This window comes from Homarus americanus, unplaced genomic scaffold (assembly GCF_018991925.1).
Source record: "Homarus americanus isolate GMGI-L3 unplaced genomic scaffold, GMGI_Hamer_2.0 scaffold6317, whole genome shotgun sequence".
Classification (NCBI taxonomy): Eukaryota; Metazoa; Arthropoda; class Malacostraca; order Decapoda; family Nephropidae; genus Homarus; species Homarus americanus.
Window position 1 is genome coordinate 782334 of NW_024730668.1, and position 15905 is coordinate 798238.

General features: G+C 38.5%; 1 protein-coding gene across 1 annotated transcript in view; it reads left to right on the forward strand.

The window, feature by feature from the left end:
- Positions 1–3869: 3869 nt before the first annotated feature.
- LOC121867130 overlaps positions 3870–15905 on the forward strand; it is a 71237-nt gene continuing 59201 nt past the window's right edge. Inside the window, exon 1 of the mRNA XM_042366886.1 lies at positions 3870–4048. Within this exon, the coding sequence (XP_042222820.1) occupies positions 4013–4048 (36 nt within the window). The 5' untranslated portion in view covers positions 3870–4012. The remainder of the gene's footprint in view (positions 4049–15905) is intronic.

The window sequence follows — 15905 nt, forward strand, 5'->3', positions numbered from 1 at the left end:
TGTTTATCTGACATAGTCCAGGTGCTTTATTTTTAAAACTGGCTATTATGTTTATTATGTCTTTTGTGGTGATTGGCGTGGTTAATGTGTCTGCACTGTTTAGTAAGTTGAGGTCAATTGTTCTTGGTGGTTGCCATTTCTCTGTGTTTAGTGTAAGGTGTGTTGTTACCATCTGTTCTGTTACTCTACAGAAGTTTCTGTTTTCTTCTTCTGTGATTTTATATACGTTGCTCCTAAATTTCTGAAGATCAGTTCCTTGTCTACAGATTCTGTAGCTTTTACCCCGTTATCGTCTATAAGATGGCTGTTATCTATGGAGTTAGTGCCCATTAGGTTTTATATTTTACTCCAGAAAAGTTTTGGGTTGTGATAGTCGGCCTCTGTGTTTGTGATTAGCTGGTTCCATTTGTCGTTGTGTGATTGTTTGCATATTTATTTCAGCTCTTCCTTTAGGTTTCTGAAGAGAGTTATTATTTCTTGGTTCCAGCCTTGTGTATTTGTATGTTCTAGTATATTATTCAGTCTTGTCTGGATTATCTTCTGTTCGTGTGTTAATTGTGCGTGGGGTAGTGTGCGGTAAGTTGTTTTGGGGGTGTTGTTTTCCATGGCTGTAGTGACATTAGTGGACCATGTTTCCAGGGCTATGTCAATGTCTGCTGTGTTTTTGTTATGTAAATGTATTTGTTCGTTTGAGTTGAGTTCTGCCTTAAAACCCTCCCAGTTTGCTCTGTTGAAAGAGAGTCTAGGGATGGAGGGGATTTGTATTGGTGATGTTGACAGAGTGATAATTATGGGCAGGTGATCGCTAGTGGTGGTTGGTCCAGGTTTCATGTGTGTAATCAAATGGTGGTGTCTATTGGTCAGAACTATATCCGGCTTCCCGGTGTTTCCTGCAGCTGTGTAGGTTTTAAAATCTGGGCCCAGGTGTGTGATGTTGCCGTTTTCTTATAAGTCGTGTATAATCTTCCCCCTTGGGTTTCTGGTTCTGTGTCAGAGTATGCTGGTGTGTTACGTCTCATTAGTTTTAGTAAGTCATCAGTCGGGAATGTTTGTCGTCGGCAAGGTAAATATGTTGTTCCAATTGTTATTGGGCCTTTAGTTGTATTGATTTCGACTGCTAAGAAGTCGGTTTGGAAGTTGTCTATGAGTTTGTATTTGATGTTTCTTTTGATGGCTATTGCTGCTCCGTCGCTAAATTCTTCGTGTGTGTTCAGTTGATGTGTGTAATAGTTGAAGAGTTTTATTTTGTCACTGTTTTTCCGTCCGTGTGAGTTTATGAGAATTATGTCTGGGTCTATGTTGTTGTATATGTTTGTTAGTTCTGCTTTTCTTGTATATATCCAGGCCAGGACGTCGTGTTGTATTATTTTCAGCGTTCTGTTTTGCGTAATCGTGGGTCGCGGGAACTTGGTGCGTGTTGCTTGGTTGCTTCGGTCTCTCCGGGGGAGAGTCTCTGTCGCTTCTCCTTCAGTCCTGTTCTTATTTTCTTGAATTTTGATAGGTCTACGCTCTCGATTTTGTTATATTTGCTGCTTATTTTTCCTCCACGTATACGGCTGGAGTAGGGGCTTATATACATGTCCAGCGGACGTGGGGCGGAAGTAAGTTGCCGGTGTCGACCCCCCCCATGTCTAGACTGGTCCGAGAAACTTGCGCACTCTTGACGACTACTACGCTTTGGCAGAACTCCGTTGCTATGGGATACGGTTACGCTGTTGTAGGGGAGAGATCCACTACAATATATATTACTGTCAGAATAACCATCTAATTACTGATAGGTACACACGTTCCATAAAAATATCTCTACGATTTTATGCTTGACAATAATTATGACACAACGGACGAAGGATTTTGACAAACCCTACCGAGACAACAGGAGTCACAATTTTTGTTCATTGTGAAATCAATGGATCCTCCGTGAAGATACTGTTTGGGGAGTGTGTGTGATACTTAACAGAATCTACTCTTATATACTCCTGGTTAGTTACAGCAGTTTACAAGTCTTGACAGGAGTAAGTGTGTTGATAATGACAGTAATATATGGCAATGATGTTAACATTTAAAATTTAATTATAAAACTATAGCGATTATTTAAAGATTATCTCCATCCCAGCTTAATTTACCTGATGATTTAAACACCCTAAAGTTACCTGGTGGGTCAGGTTAGGTTAAATTAGGTTAGTTTAAGTTAAGATAGATTATTTTAGGCTACGTTAGCTTAAGTTATGCAGTATTATGTCGTGTTATGTTCTGTTATGTTTCGTTAGATTAGTTAAATGTTATATCGTGTTATTTTAGGTGAGGTAAGTTAGGTTAGGTTAAGCTAGATTAGATTATGTTATTTCATTATGTTATGTCATGTTAGGTTACGTTAGGCTATGTTGGTTGCGTTGTAGAGTGTATATTAGGTTACTTAAGGCTATATTGGTTACGCTGTAGATTATATTATATTAGGTTAGGTTAGAATAGGTTAGGTTAGGTTAACATTACGCTGGTTAGGTTAGGTTAACATTACGCTGGTTAGGTTAGGTTATGTTAGGTTAGGTTTATGCTAGGTTGCGTTAGTTGGTGAAATAAGCCGGGGCTAATCTTCAGGCGATATCAGAGTAGCTTTTCTTCATATTTCACACTCTGGACACAATATTAATTCTACACGTGGCTCCTCACTACCTGGTGGGGGGAGGAAACAAGAGCCAGGTGTACTGTATCGGGTTCTGAAGGTGGTGGCTGTGACCTGCTGGGGGAGGAGGTGTGAGGTGTTGAGGCCTCGGCAACATCGTCTTTAAAGATGTTGGGTTGATGTTCAGTGGAGGTTACGAGGAGATGTAACACACACACACACACACACACACACACACACACATACACACTTATGTTATATGCACAAACACACACGTACAAATATAGACATCCTTTCTCTTTCTCACTCTCTATACCACACACACACTCTCTCTTTTTAACACACACACATACATACTCGTTATTGCACAAACAAGCTCACAGATACACCTCCCCTACACATACACAGGGCCAAACACACGTATACATACACACGCACATCACTAACCTAGCTACCATCTCATCGCGTCTCGGCTGAGTATTGATTTATTGCAGGTAACACCCCAAATGCTATTGATTACAGGTGAAACTAGGCCAGCATGTGTTCTGAAACCCTGACTAGATTTTTATCCGTTTATAACACCTCGAGTTATGTGTTTCGGGTAAAATCCTGTTATGTAAACTTAAAAATTTAGTTTAATGGTTAATTTTTAAGAGGTTGGCACTCCAATCAATAAGAAAAATGGAAAAAATGGGCTCTTGAATTTTCTAGTAAGAAGACACTCGAGCGAGAAACTAGCAAAGTAGGTAAAATGATCATGGCTGGGTAGTTTCTGTGATCGCCGGCACCATCATGTGCTATCAATTTGATATCAAACTCCGCCCCATGGCACTAGCTGGCCATTACGGGAGGGCGGCGGCGCAGGGCTCGCCAGTAGTGACGTGTGAGGGCCCCACCACGCTATCAAACTGCTATCATTGGTGGATCACGGGGGATCACACTCCGCCTCTATGATAGCCACGCCTTCCATCCTCACCACCCAGCCAAACTTGCGCATCTATTGGTTGCCACCTCGCATCACCCGGCACTCAATACACCCAATACACTGATATTCCACCCTTTAATTAGTATAATTCACCATGATTACAAAATATACCATCAATTTAAACATCTTTAAATACGGTACCAAGAATACAATCGCTGCGTTGAGTTATTAGGTGCATTAAATGGGAGTATAATTAGCAATAATCGGGCGTGATATCGCTTGTTTACCTTGGTGACGTCTGGCAGTGCGGGCCAGGCCGAGGCTCGCGCTCAACACTCCCTCAGTTGTATTCCGTAGTCCGTGTGACGTAGTGTGTGTCCTTCCTTAAAACTTTTTGATTTACGCAGTGGTTCCACAAATCCGTCAAGATTCGGGTCAAAAACAGAGAGCCCGTTCCCGTGTACCAGATGGAGCACCCGGAAATTGAGGACGACGGTCGCATGGTGAGTTGGAAGCCGAGTTTATAGGTAAATTAAGGAGGAAAGCGACGACCTGCGGGAGGAGCGACGGCCCTACAAGGGTTTGTTTTGGTTTGTGAAATTGTGAACATTCCTGGAGAGGCCCACGTGGGTTGTGGCGTGGGCGTTGCTGTGGGCGGTGGGCGTGAGCATGTGTTGCGACTTTAAAACGTTTGCAGATGAAACTGAGGGAAGAATTATCGCGAAAATGAAGTTTGTTATTACTGAAGGATTGTATTGTTGTTATAAATAACTGTTGATATTTATCGATATTGACCAATAAGGTTATATAATAATATTTTAGTTGTGATGTGGCTGTAATGACATAATAGAAAATACGAATTTAAAATTTTTGTGCAAATTAAAATTCACATTGCAAATTTAAAATAAGTTATAAATTAGAGGATTTTACAATAGGTGATTTAACAGGATGGAATTCACGGGTATCGTCACTAATTGACTCCATACAAAATACTGGTGTTAAGGAGACGACACTGTAATAAAGGAATGATAAGGATTAAAATTTGCATTAGGAAGTCTGTCAAATATAGAAATAACAAACCGGTACGGATAAATGTTCTAGCGTTCATGAAGTTAACTCTACCCCCAAAAGTGTGTCTATACTTGTGATTCACTTTATCATACATTTAAATAATTACACTGTCTTGAGCTTGTCACCCTCTACACATAAAGTACACTGATCTTGCGTCACTGTTGTGTGCTTGATGATGTGTAGTAATGTATCTTGAGTAGTATATGTGTAGGTGAACTGCTGTCACGTTGAATTATGTGTACCATGAGAATTATTTACAGAATCATAATTTGATACAGTAAATTTCACGTAACCTGGGAGGCTGGAGGCAGGCAGGTGAGGCTTAGGGGGAAAGTTGAATTTTTTTTATTTCAGATAACGTAGTAATTTTTACAATGTAGTTTTAGTGTTTCCAGCTGCAACACAAACTAAACTAATCGCATCTAAAATTATGGGGTGTTGTATAATTATCATATCCTGCCAGTTATAGTATTTACGTTTGATGAGGTTTGAGGTGTGTGAGTCGAGTTGCCACGGATACCCCAATAGGCTACAACGTTACGCAGATATTTTTTTCGTACAGTATTTTAATTTACCTGCATTTATTTCACCTTTAACTATCATGCCTGTCGTAATTATTAAACGTCTTTAGGTGTCTTAACTAATTGGAGGAATTTTTAAATTGGTGACGTGAAATCCAACGTTGACTCTACGATATCAAATTGACTGTGAGTGGCGAAGGAGTTCATTTAACACCGAACTAGAGACAAATAGAATGGTGTTTATAATTTTGTTGGCGGACCTGAAAGTGAGAATCTGAAGTTCCTGTTATATTTATTATAAGGTAATTATGATTGGCAGACGAAGAGGAGAGCATGACTGTAGGGCAAAGTTTATAAAATAATTGAAAGTGATTCTATATATTTATGAAATGGTTCGATATTTTGTGAAATGATTTGAGGCCTAACAACCTAACATGACAGGAGTTCTTAATATTACTGTGTAGTCCTGGATATTAGATGTAATATAATCAAACCTTTACCATAGACAATAATTTTGTTACATCAGGTTATGGGGAATTTTAATTTTGGATATAATTAATACAGGTGTAATTGTACAAAATAATACAATATAATAAACAACTACAGGTCACAAGCTTAGGTACAAGATAAGTAAATAGATTGTAATCAGTGAAATCATAATACAAGTTGACATTTGTTTATCATGTATGTATGTATGTATGTATATAGTTCATGTATACAAACAATGATAAACAGTTAGTCGAATCAGCCAAATAATGTAACAATCTCTACGATGTCTCAGATATAATAAGGTAGAAACACGGAAGAAAAATATGTATTTTTTTTCCACCTTTGATCCACCTGTCTTGACGTGCAGAGAGCGTGTTGAGGACGTCGGCTTATAGTACATATACTTGTTCCCCCATCTAGTGTTTAAGAGACCTTGTCATCCCCGAGTGAAAGTTGTCACATAAGATGCGCCTCTTAAACACACACACACACACACACACACACCAAGTACTTAGGTTAAACTCCAGTGTTTTTATTCATCAGTGTTGAACGGAGAAGAATAGACTTATGGTGGTGGTCAGGTCAGCTCAGCGTCCAGATGGTTATCCTGTAGTAATGTGCTGAGTGTGTGTTTTGAGTAGTATGTAGTTGGTATTCATGAATGTGTGTATGTTTGGGCAGTATGTTTGTATGTGTGTATTTCGAACGGTATTATTTATGCGTGTGTGCGTCCTGAAGGGTATGCATGTATGTGTTGTGAATGGTGTGTGTTTTGAGGAGGGTGTGTGTGTGTTATCGGGAGTCAGGTAGAAGTGTCAGGTAAGGTCTTGCTGGTGACTACACGACAAAGAAGTCATTGATGGATAATTTGTATGAATGACTGTCGTTATAGATTAATAACTATTTGGATAGCTTGTTTAAAAATATATTATACATATCATTATGATTATTAATATTATTTGTTACTTGCATATTCATTACAACTAAAAAAAAAATGAGTGAAACGATTTGAAAATATGAGAAAATAATAGACTGAAGATAAGAAGGGCTGACAAATAAATCACTTGTAAAAGTTTATGAGTTGAAGGAAATTATAAATAACGGTACGGCATGATAACAGCCCCTTACCGTACAGCTACTGGGCAACACCTCGCTGCCCTCAACAATCTGCTGGAGAAATTTGATCGTATGAACAGGACCGGATTTACCAATAGGCCAAGCAGGCCATTGGACTAGGGCCCACCGTTATCTGGGGGCCCACTGAAACTAATTTGTCGCGCAGCGTGCCAGCATATAACCTTGTTTCAAGTGTACACCGTATATTTCATTATATAATATATTCACAACCATAAGGGCCCCTGTACAATAAGTATAGGGCCCGGAGTATGGGGCCCCTGTACAATAAGTATAGGCCCGCAGTGGTCTTCAACTGGTGGGCCATGGGGTGGTTCTCAGGTGGGCCACGGACTAGGCCCTATAGTAAATGAAGAAAATAAGATAAAATAAGATAATAAAAAATATATACATTTTTTAAATGTCCGTGTCCCACCATCGATCTAACTATTTATCTATCTATCTATACATACATATATACTGGAGAGAGAGAATAAAGTTCAAGAAACCTTCAGCGCCTTAACGTATGAAGAATAGGATCGTTTCACGTTCAGTACGTGTCAGGGTTACCGTTGGTTTGCTGACAGCTCGCTCAGCCAGTCATGCAGTCATTCATTGAAAAATGCAAACGTTTCTATAAATTTGGGGGCCCACTGATGAGTTTGGCCTGGGGCCCACAAGTAGGTAAATCCAACCCTGCGTATGAATGAACATTTTGTGTCGTAGAAGGAATATTTAGGCTCAGGTTTTATTATCATGATTTTCTCCAGTATCTCGCCTTGGTGATTTTAACCTGTGAATAAAAAGGAATATCTTGTCCGACAACTTTTGGAATGAGGAAGTTTTTTGTTGTTTTAGTAAATGCATTGGTCTTGTTTTTGTCTTACCCACAGATTATGTTGTTGATATTTGTGAGAGAACAATGTAACAGGTATAATATTTGAGGTAAATGTGTATCATTTATGGGTTAGGGCATCTGTGACTACAGCGTGTGTATTAATGCGCATGAATAGTACTTGTATGAGTCGTTTTTCGATAAGATTGGGAATTAAATAGTTTTTACGTATTTGAAATAGTTTTATTTCGGCGAGGATAATGACAGATAAACAGGCAGACAGACAGGGATCGCGGCAGTACAAGGGTCCCTTCGCGTCCTACTGGCCAGTGATCGAATAAACACAAGCCCGCGCTCTTGTTTTGTTTTATTAGCGTTATCAGTTAATTCCCAGGAGTTATTCATGTATATTATGTGTCGGTGATCAGTAAGTGGGAGGAGTGATGTTCAGAGCTGTCTTTTGTGTTTGACTGTAATGAAGGATGTAGAGGTTTGATTTGATGATGGTAATGTGCGAGGTGACGTGGACAGGTGCTAGCGATAAAATAATACTGCGGGCGAAGGTCTGGAGTCGTAGTGGTGACAGCAGACGTGTGGAGGGATCAGTCAGTTGGTGTACAGAAAGAATCCCACTCGATGATAATGCCGGCCTCAGTATAAGTCAAAGTCGTCAATACCCCACCAGAACAGGTTTATTTTGAGATCTGAATACAATATGAGGTGAGATGGGCCAAATTTTCTACACGGTTATGAGTTCTTTGCCTGTTTAAGGTTGACACGTCCGGAAGCCACTTTTACTCTCCTTGGTATCTGCGGGGCTTTCAAGACTTTTTTTCCCCAGGTGTTACGTCTTGGGAGTGTGTGGGGGGGTACCAATAGCAGGTTGAGGCGGGTGGAGGGAGGTACAGTACCTGGTTCTGTGAGATACTGAAAGCTGTGTCAGACAGGCGGCATCTTACCTTATGCCTGGAGGCTACAGGTGAAACTTGACCACTTGCTTATCCAGGTAGAATCTGCCCTTATACTAGCGGTCTCGGTTAACCGTTTATATATATATATATATATATATATATATATATATATATATATATATATATATATATATATATATATATATATATATATATATATATATATATATATATATATATATATATATATATATATATATATATATATATATATATATATATATATATATATATAGATATATATGTGCTATTGGTCTATAGACAAAAATAATATTTCCTGGTCTTGATGGCAGTAATAGCTTACGGTAATGAATTTATTTATAATTAAATAATAAGTTTTGACTAACGTATTTTGTAAAGAAACCGAGAAACACTTTTGGGTGATTAGTCTGGTAGTTTGATGTATTATTACAGTATATACTCTGCATAGAGTAAACTTATAATGAATTATAATGGCAAAAGACACAAAAATCGAAGTTTATTATTACTGTATTATTATTACTATTATTATTATTATTATTATTATTATTATTATTATTGTTATTGTTTATGGACAATCTGTGAAGCAAATTTAAAGAGTGGTATAAAGTCAATTTAAATGATTGTGCATATTTTTTAAATAATTATAAACAATTTATAATCTATACCAAATCAGACTCTTGTTTAAGGATTTGCTTAATAAACCACGGTATTAAAATTTTAACTGACAGCACTAGGATCCCGCTTCCTCTATCAAGGAATAAATATTGAAATTGATTGAAACTAACAATAAAATCCTGATTAAAATTCATCCTAGTCTCTAATTGACGAAACGATAGAAAAATATCGCCATTGTTGCTAAATTCCAAAATTTCGTTAAAAGTAAATTTGGTGAAATTATCAATTAAATAAATTACGAGCGGTTAGAGGCTTCAGAGTTTTATTTATATTAATTGTTATTGTCATTGACAAAAGTTTATTTAGCCAGAAAATAGATACAAAGTGAATAATAACAACAACAATATTGACTTGTATAAAATGTTTCAGAAAGATGGTGTCAAAAAGTACCGCGTTTATTTAAAGTTGATATAAATTTTCCTTGTCAGTTTAATTAAAGGGATCAACATAATGACGTTTTAAGTATCATAAACGTCAAGTAATCTGTCAGTGATGAACGAGTCTAAATGTGAAGTAATAAAGTCAATTATATGTCAGCGTAAATTAATATCGATCTCACGTCAAATAATTATTATCATCTCACGAGACGCCTCACTAAAATGGCGAATAAAAAAGTTCCATATTAAATTAATAAATAAAATTCAGTACGATATACACTTCAGTTAACAGCAAAAATTTAATACGATAAAAACGTGGATTATTATGTGGAAATTTTTTTTTTATATGAACTGGAAATTTAATTAATGAGGTGATTTAATTGATAAGTCCTAACCAGACCTCCACACAAGCTTCACGACCTACCAAGAAGAGTGCAGTGTGTCGCCGAGAAACACGCGTTGCTTCCTTACACAGCGTCACTGGAGGCAGAAAGTGGGTGAACAATGAAAATACATCTGCTGTAATTCTTAATCGTACTGAATATCTCCATTCGTCTGGCTTTGCTCCCGTTCCTAATATAGTTCTAATTCGTCTGACGTCGTTTTCGTTCGTCTGGCGTAACACCTATTCTTTTAGCGCAATATCTGTCATTGCGGGGTGGGTGTGGGGATAAGCCAGGCACTCTTGATTGCTCATACTGGCGCTGGCTATATTTTTGTTGTGGGAGGGAACGACGTCAGGTAACTAGTGTCTGGCGTAGCGAGTAACGTGACTGAACTTTTTTTGGGGGTAACTGTTTACACCTGAGTTACGTCATGCTAATTTGTCCTTACCTGTTCTTCTCTTTATCTACACCTTCTCTCCTCCTCCACCCTCCCCTCTCTCTCTTCTCCTCTTCTCCCCTCCACCTCCTCTCCCCCCCCGCTGAGCCAACACACTCTTATATTGGCTGCAGTTTGTGTGCCGAGTCGTGTGTTTGTGTGTTTATGTGTGTTGAGTTGTGTGTTTGTGTGTGTTGAGTCGTGTTAGTGTGTGCTAGGTTGTTTGTGCATTAGGTAACATGTATGCGTTAGGTCGAGTTTTAACCGAACGCTGAATCTGTTCGTTGAGTTATGACTTGTAAGAGAGTGTTAGGTCGTGTGTGTGTGTGTGTGAGCTGCATTCAAGTTTGTGTGTGCGCGCAAGAGTCAACACTGTAGTTCTAGTGATCTCGAATAACAAGGAAGGGGGGGGGGGGACTCGACAGTTGCGATACCGTTATGGAATTCGCTAATCTGCGGCTTGGCTTGGCGGGGGCTTAGCGAACGTCTTATCAGCGATCAACATACCACCTACTCACGGTACGGTCGCTGGCTCTCGTTCGCCGCGAATATACAGACGGCGGAAAATGTTTGTATAGCCGGCCTATCTATCTCTCTCGTTTCCCTGGGCAAATTTCCTCTCGTGTATGTGATTTCAGGAATTAAATCACCCTGTATCATGCATGTATTGTGGTTCTCTTGTAGGGGGGATAATATTTGGTCTGGAGTTTAACACAGCGTCAGGTTATGAAAAAGTGTCATGAGTGCTCCGCCGTCAGCAGCCGCCGCTCAACACTGCCCGGCAATCACCACAGCTCCGCCCTTATTTACGACATTTCCGCGCTCAGGACAGGTGTGTGTGTTGATGGGATTAAGGAATAGCAGTTTTCCCGCGGATTGTTGGCGGTTCTTGATATAAATACAACTTCACTAAAAAATAGCAGTCATAATTAAATAGAAGAGGTAGATACAGTATATAACGAGGAATATTATACTGTATAGATAGAATACAGTATATTATTTTAAGTGTTGTTTTAAATCACCGGTTGGATAGATCTCGTTATTCTATATTATAAAATATTCACCCAAATTAACTAAAAACAAACCAGACCTACTACGGAGCCTCTCTTATTTTTATTTTTGTTTAATAAATTCACGTTTCAAAAATTCTCTTACTATCTCCGGGTCAATGTATCCAACTAAATTTTCGGCTGTGATGGTTCATAACTAACTGTTGGTCTTTGTGTTTGTTCTTAATTAATACTGTATCTTAAACCTCACTGGACGGGTAAATAGTGTGGCAATGTTTTTTTGTGTACACTGTGAGGTCAGTAATTCCTTCCCCTACAGTACATGTCTGAGGGTTGGCGACCATGGCCCTCTACACTCCAAACTTCAGACTGTCCTTATTGATCTTTAAACAATTTTCATCTCTCTGGCACCGTGACTTATAATTTTATTCACCCATCTCCACCCCTGCCTGCCCCTGGCCTTCCTACCCTCCCCTGGCCTTCCTACCCTCCCCTGGCCTTCCTGTCCTCCAGGGTATGATGAAACATAATTCGTGATCTGTGTTTACGAAGGAAAGCTCTTGGTGGAGGAGGAAGCTGGTGGGTGACGCAATAACTCGCTGTTTACCTTCAGAAGCTCGTTGACCCGGTGTGTGTGTGTGTGTGTGTGTCTACATCTCTAGTTATAGCCAGTGTCATCATCACCTCTACTCAGGCGTCGGGTTCACAAAAGACTCGTAAGTTGACTTTTACCCGTAACTGGAGATCTAAAGAGGCATTTAACTCACTACCTTGACATAGATTACAAAAAATACGTCGAAAATGCTACAGAAATTACATTTAGCATCAGTTATCAGACAAACAGTAAAGAGTATCTATAAACCACTGGGCTGGAGATCTCAGTTACGTCTTCTATTGTCTGGTTTATTTACAGTGACTGGCGGTATTAATAGACCTGATCCCTCCCTCACCTTTATGATGGTTCTGTGTAGGTGTCAACCCGGTGTATGGGGAGAGGCGTGGCCACAGGAGGGAACGCCGAGTACCTGTGTCCAGAAGAACGGGTCAGCACGTCCTCATAGTATCGTCTCATTGATGTATACTGTAGGTGGCGCAGGGGGGGGGGGGAGGTGTACAGTAGTCGATATGTTCTTTTTCACGTCTGTAGAACTAACGCTTGGCGAACATTAACTTAATTTTATTCATCAAACATGCGCTTATTACATCAAGGTGTTTTTGACTCGTACAAACACAAACATTTAACTGCATATGATTTCAAGTTCACGTTTTTTTTATATATTATTGAGAGATGGATTAATTGCGTTGTTTTCACCTGGAATGTTCACCTGTTAATGGTGTTCTTGAGCACCAAACTATACATAACACAACCACATCGCGTACTTGTTTGTGTTTGTTGTTGTGAGCATAGCGGCGGTCACCATATTGCGGTTATTATGGTGGTCATGGTGGCTGGGGACCGTGTTTACTCTGTCGTGGTGGTGGACGAAACGCCGTGTCCTTATGAATGAGGGAAGTGTGAACCTGTTGTGGTGAATGACGTGTGTACCTGCAGTAGTGAATGACGTGTGTACCTGCAGTAGTGAATGACGTGTGTACCTGCAGTAGTGAATGACGTGTGTACCTGCAGTAGTGAATGACGTGTGTACCTGCAGTAGTGAATGACGTGTGTACCTGCAGTAGTGAATGACACGTGTACCTGCAGTAGTGAATGACACGTGTACCTGCAGCAGTGAATGACGCGTGTACCTGCAGTAGTGAATGACGTGTGTACCTGCAGTAGTGAATGACGCGTGTACCTGCAGTAGTGAATGACATGTGTACCAGCAGTAGTGAATGACGCGTGTACCTGCAGCAGTGAATGACGCGTGTACGTGCAGTAGTGAATGACGCGTGTACCTGCAGTAGTGAATGACGTGTGTACCTGCAGCAGTGAATGACATGTGTACCAGCAGTAGTGAATGAGGTGAGAGAACAAATCACATAGTCATATCACCTCCAGGTAATATTCAACGAAGACGTGGCCACTACAACACTTCTTCAGGATAAATCACACACCGTCACTGTCACCTTACCTGGGCGGATATTACCAGTTTCTTTAGTTAGGTTCAGAACTTGTACGAGTTAAACGATAATTGAGAAAATGGTTTTGATAAATTCTTGTTCGGCGAGTAAGGCTTCAGGTCAAGAGTTTATATCATTTCTTAACACTACAATAGTTCCTGTGACCTGACATTTTGTAGCGTTGAAAATCTTGCCAGCACGAGCGATCAGAATTGCTTGGCGTAAACTACTTCTCCACCCCGTTATGAATATGGTGTTTTCTTTTATGTAGTTACACCAGACGCAGGTTCGTCCACCGTCTGCCAGCAGTGGCATTCATCTGTCATGTGATTATTATTTTGTGGCCAGACGGCGGCAGGGTCTGCCAGAAGCTGGCCACCTACACCAGGGGTTCTAAGCACTAACAGGTATGCACACGTTGCCTGCAGTGCGTCCAAAAGAACCTGATTTACTGAGCGGAAATAATTTGTCTACAAACAGACAGGCAGACAGATAGATGATCGCCGCCTTATCGCTGGGGGGGACAATAAACAAACGATCTTGACTGTATACTGGATTTATTGCTGTTGGAGATGTGATGTATCAGTTGGGTGGTGTAAGGGGCTGTTTATTATTGTTAATATTATATTATTTGGTTATTATTACTTTAAATATTTTGATATTAATATCATGATTATTATTATTATTGTTATTATTATTATTTAATCATTGTTTTATTTTATTATTATTGTCATTATTATTATTACAATTAATATTATTATTGTTAATATTTTTTATCACTACTGTCGATTTTATTATTATATTATTATTATATTATTAGTACTATTATATTATTATTATTATTATTATATTATTATTATTATATTATTATTATTATTATATTATTATTATTATATTATTATTTTTATTATTATTATTATTATTATCATTATTATTATTATATTATTATTATTATATTATTATTATTATTATATTATTATTAGGGATCTCATGAATATTAGAAACCTCCGCTTGTTTCACCTGATGCTAAACACGGGGGGGGGGGGATGTTGTTAGGTGTGGTTTGGTTAGGTTAACATTAGGGTGTTCAATTGTCGGGTGAACTATGCCTCAAGTGTTATGTAATGTAGTAGCGCCACTAACCTCGAGTATTATGTAGTAGCGCCATTAGACCGCCGACTCAGTACCGCTCGTCTCAAACTACTTAAGCTACTTACCTCTCCCTTCCTGTCCCGTCCTTCCCCCTATCCTTCCCATCACCCCTCATCCATCACATACTCCCCCCTCCCCTATCCACCGCCCCACCCTCCTCCTCCTTCCTTATACCATTCTCCCCCTTCCCGTCCCATCCTTCCCCTCATAAAACAACGAGTAAACGGTGAGTAGGTAGGTAGGTAGGTAGGAAGGAAGGAAGGTAAGTAGGGAGGTAAGGGTAACTCAGCAGCGAGTGAGTAAGGCGCTGCCCTATAAGGCTGTCCCACCTGCCCGTATTTTTATAAAGCTCGCCACAAGGGGTTAAAGGTGAGTGTCTGTCTGTCTGTTTTCGTCTTACTCTTATAAATTCGAATTAAGTTTTGGGGGATGATTTATTTTTTTGAATGAGTCTTGTTGGTTTGTTGTGGGATTTTTTCGGTATATTTTTATTTATTTATGTTTTTCGAATTGTCGCGTTTGGTTTTAGTTTTGTTAGGTTATTTTCAATATTCTTATATTTTTATATTTTATTGAGCAATTCTGAATATTTTTTTATTTGTAATATTGTGTAATTTATTATTGCTTATTTATTTACAATTTTTATTTTTATTTTATAAGTTTCTTTTCTTGTTTATTGTATGTCTTTATTTTATTTTTATTTGAATAAGAATTTGTACTCAGACAATGATTAAGAAACTGAAGACATGTTTTTCAATGGGCGCTGGAAGAGTTAATAATAATAGTAATAATAATAATAATAATAATAATAATAATAATAATAAATTACTAGTACCTGTAAAAGTATAATATTTTGTTTACTATTATTTTATTTACTTATTGTTTCGTTTTTGCTGTTTTTATTATTATTATTATTTTAATTATTATTATCATTAAGGAAAATTAACATAGACTGAATCTGTGATGGAATATTGATAAATGTTTGGTGTTACACATTAATTGACTGTCTGGAGAAGTATTAACGTTTTATCATAAGTATACACGAACAGTTCACCGGTGGATGGAGCTTCGTGACGGGAATGTGTTTGTTTTTATTTATTTTTTGCTTATGACGTATAATTTGATCGCAGAGAGAGAGAGAGAGAGCTAATAATTATGATACTACTATTACTACTACTAATAATGATAAAATGATGTTAATACTTGTAGTAATGATAATAATGAAACACTACTATTAATTATTACTACTACAACTGTTTATATTAATAATAGTAATAAAAT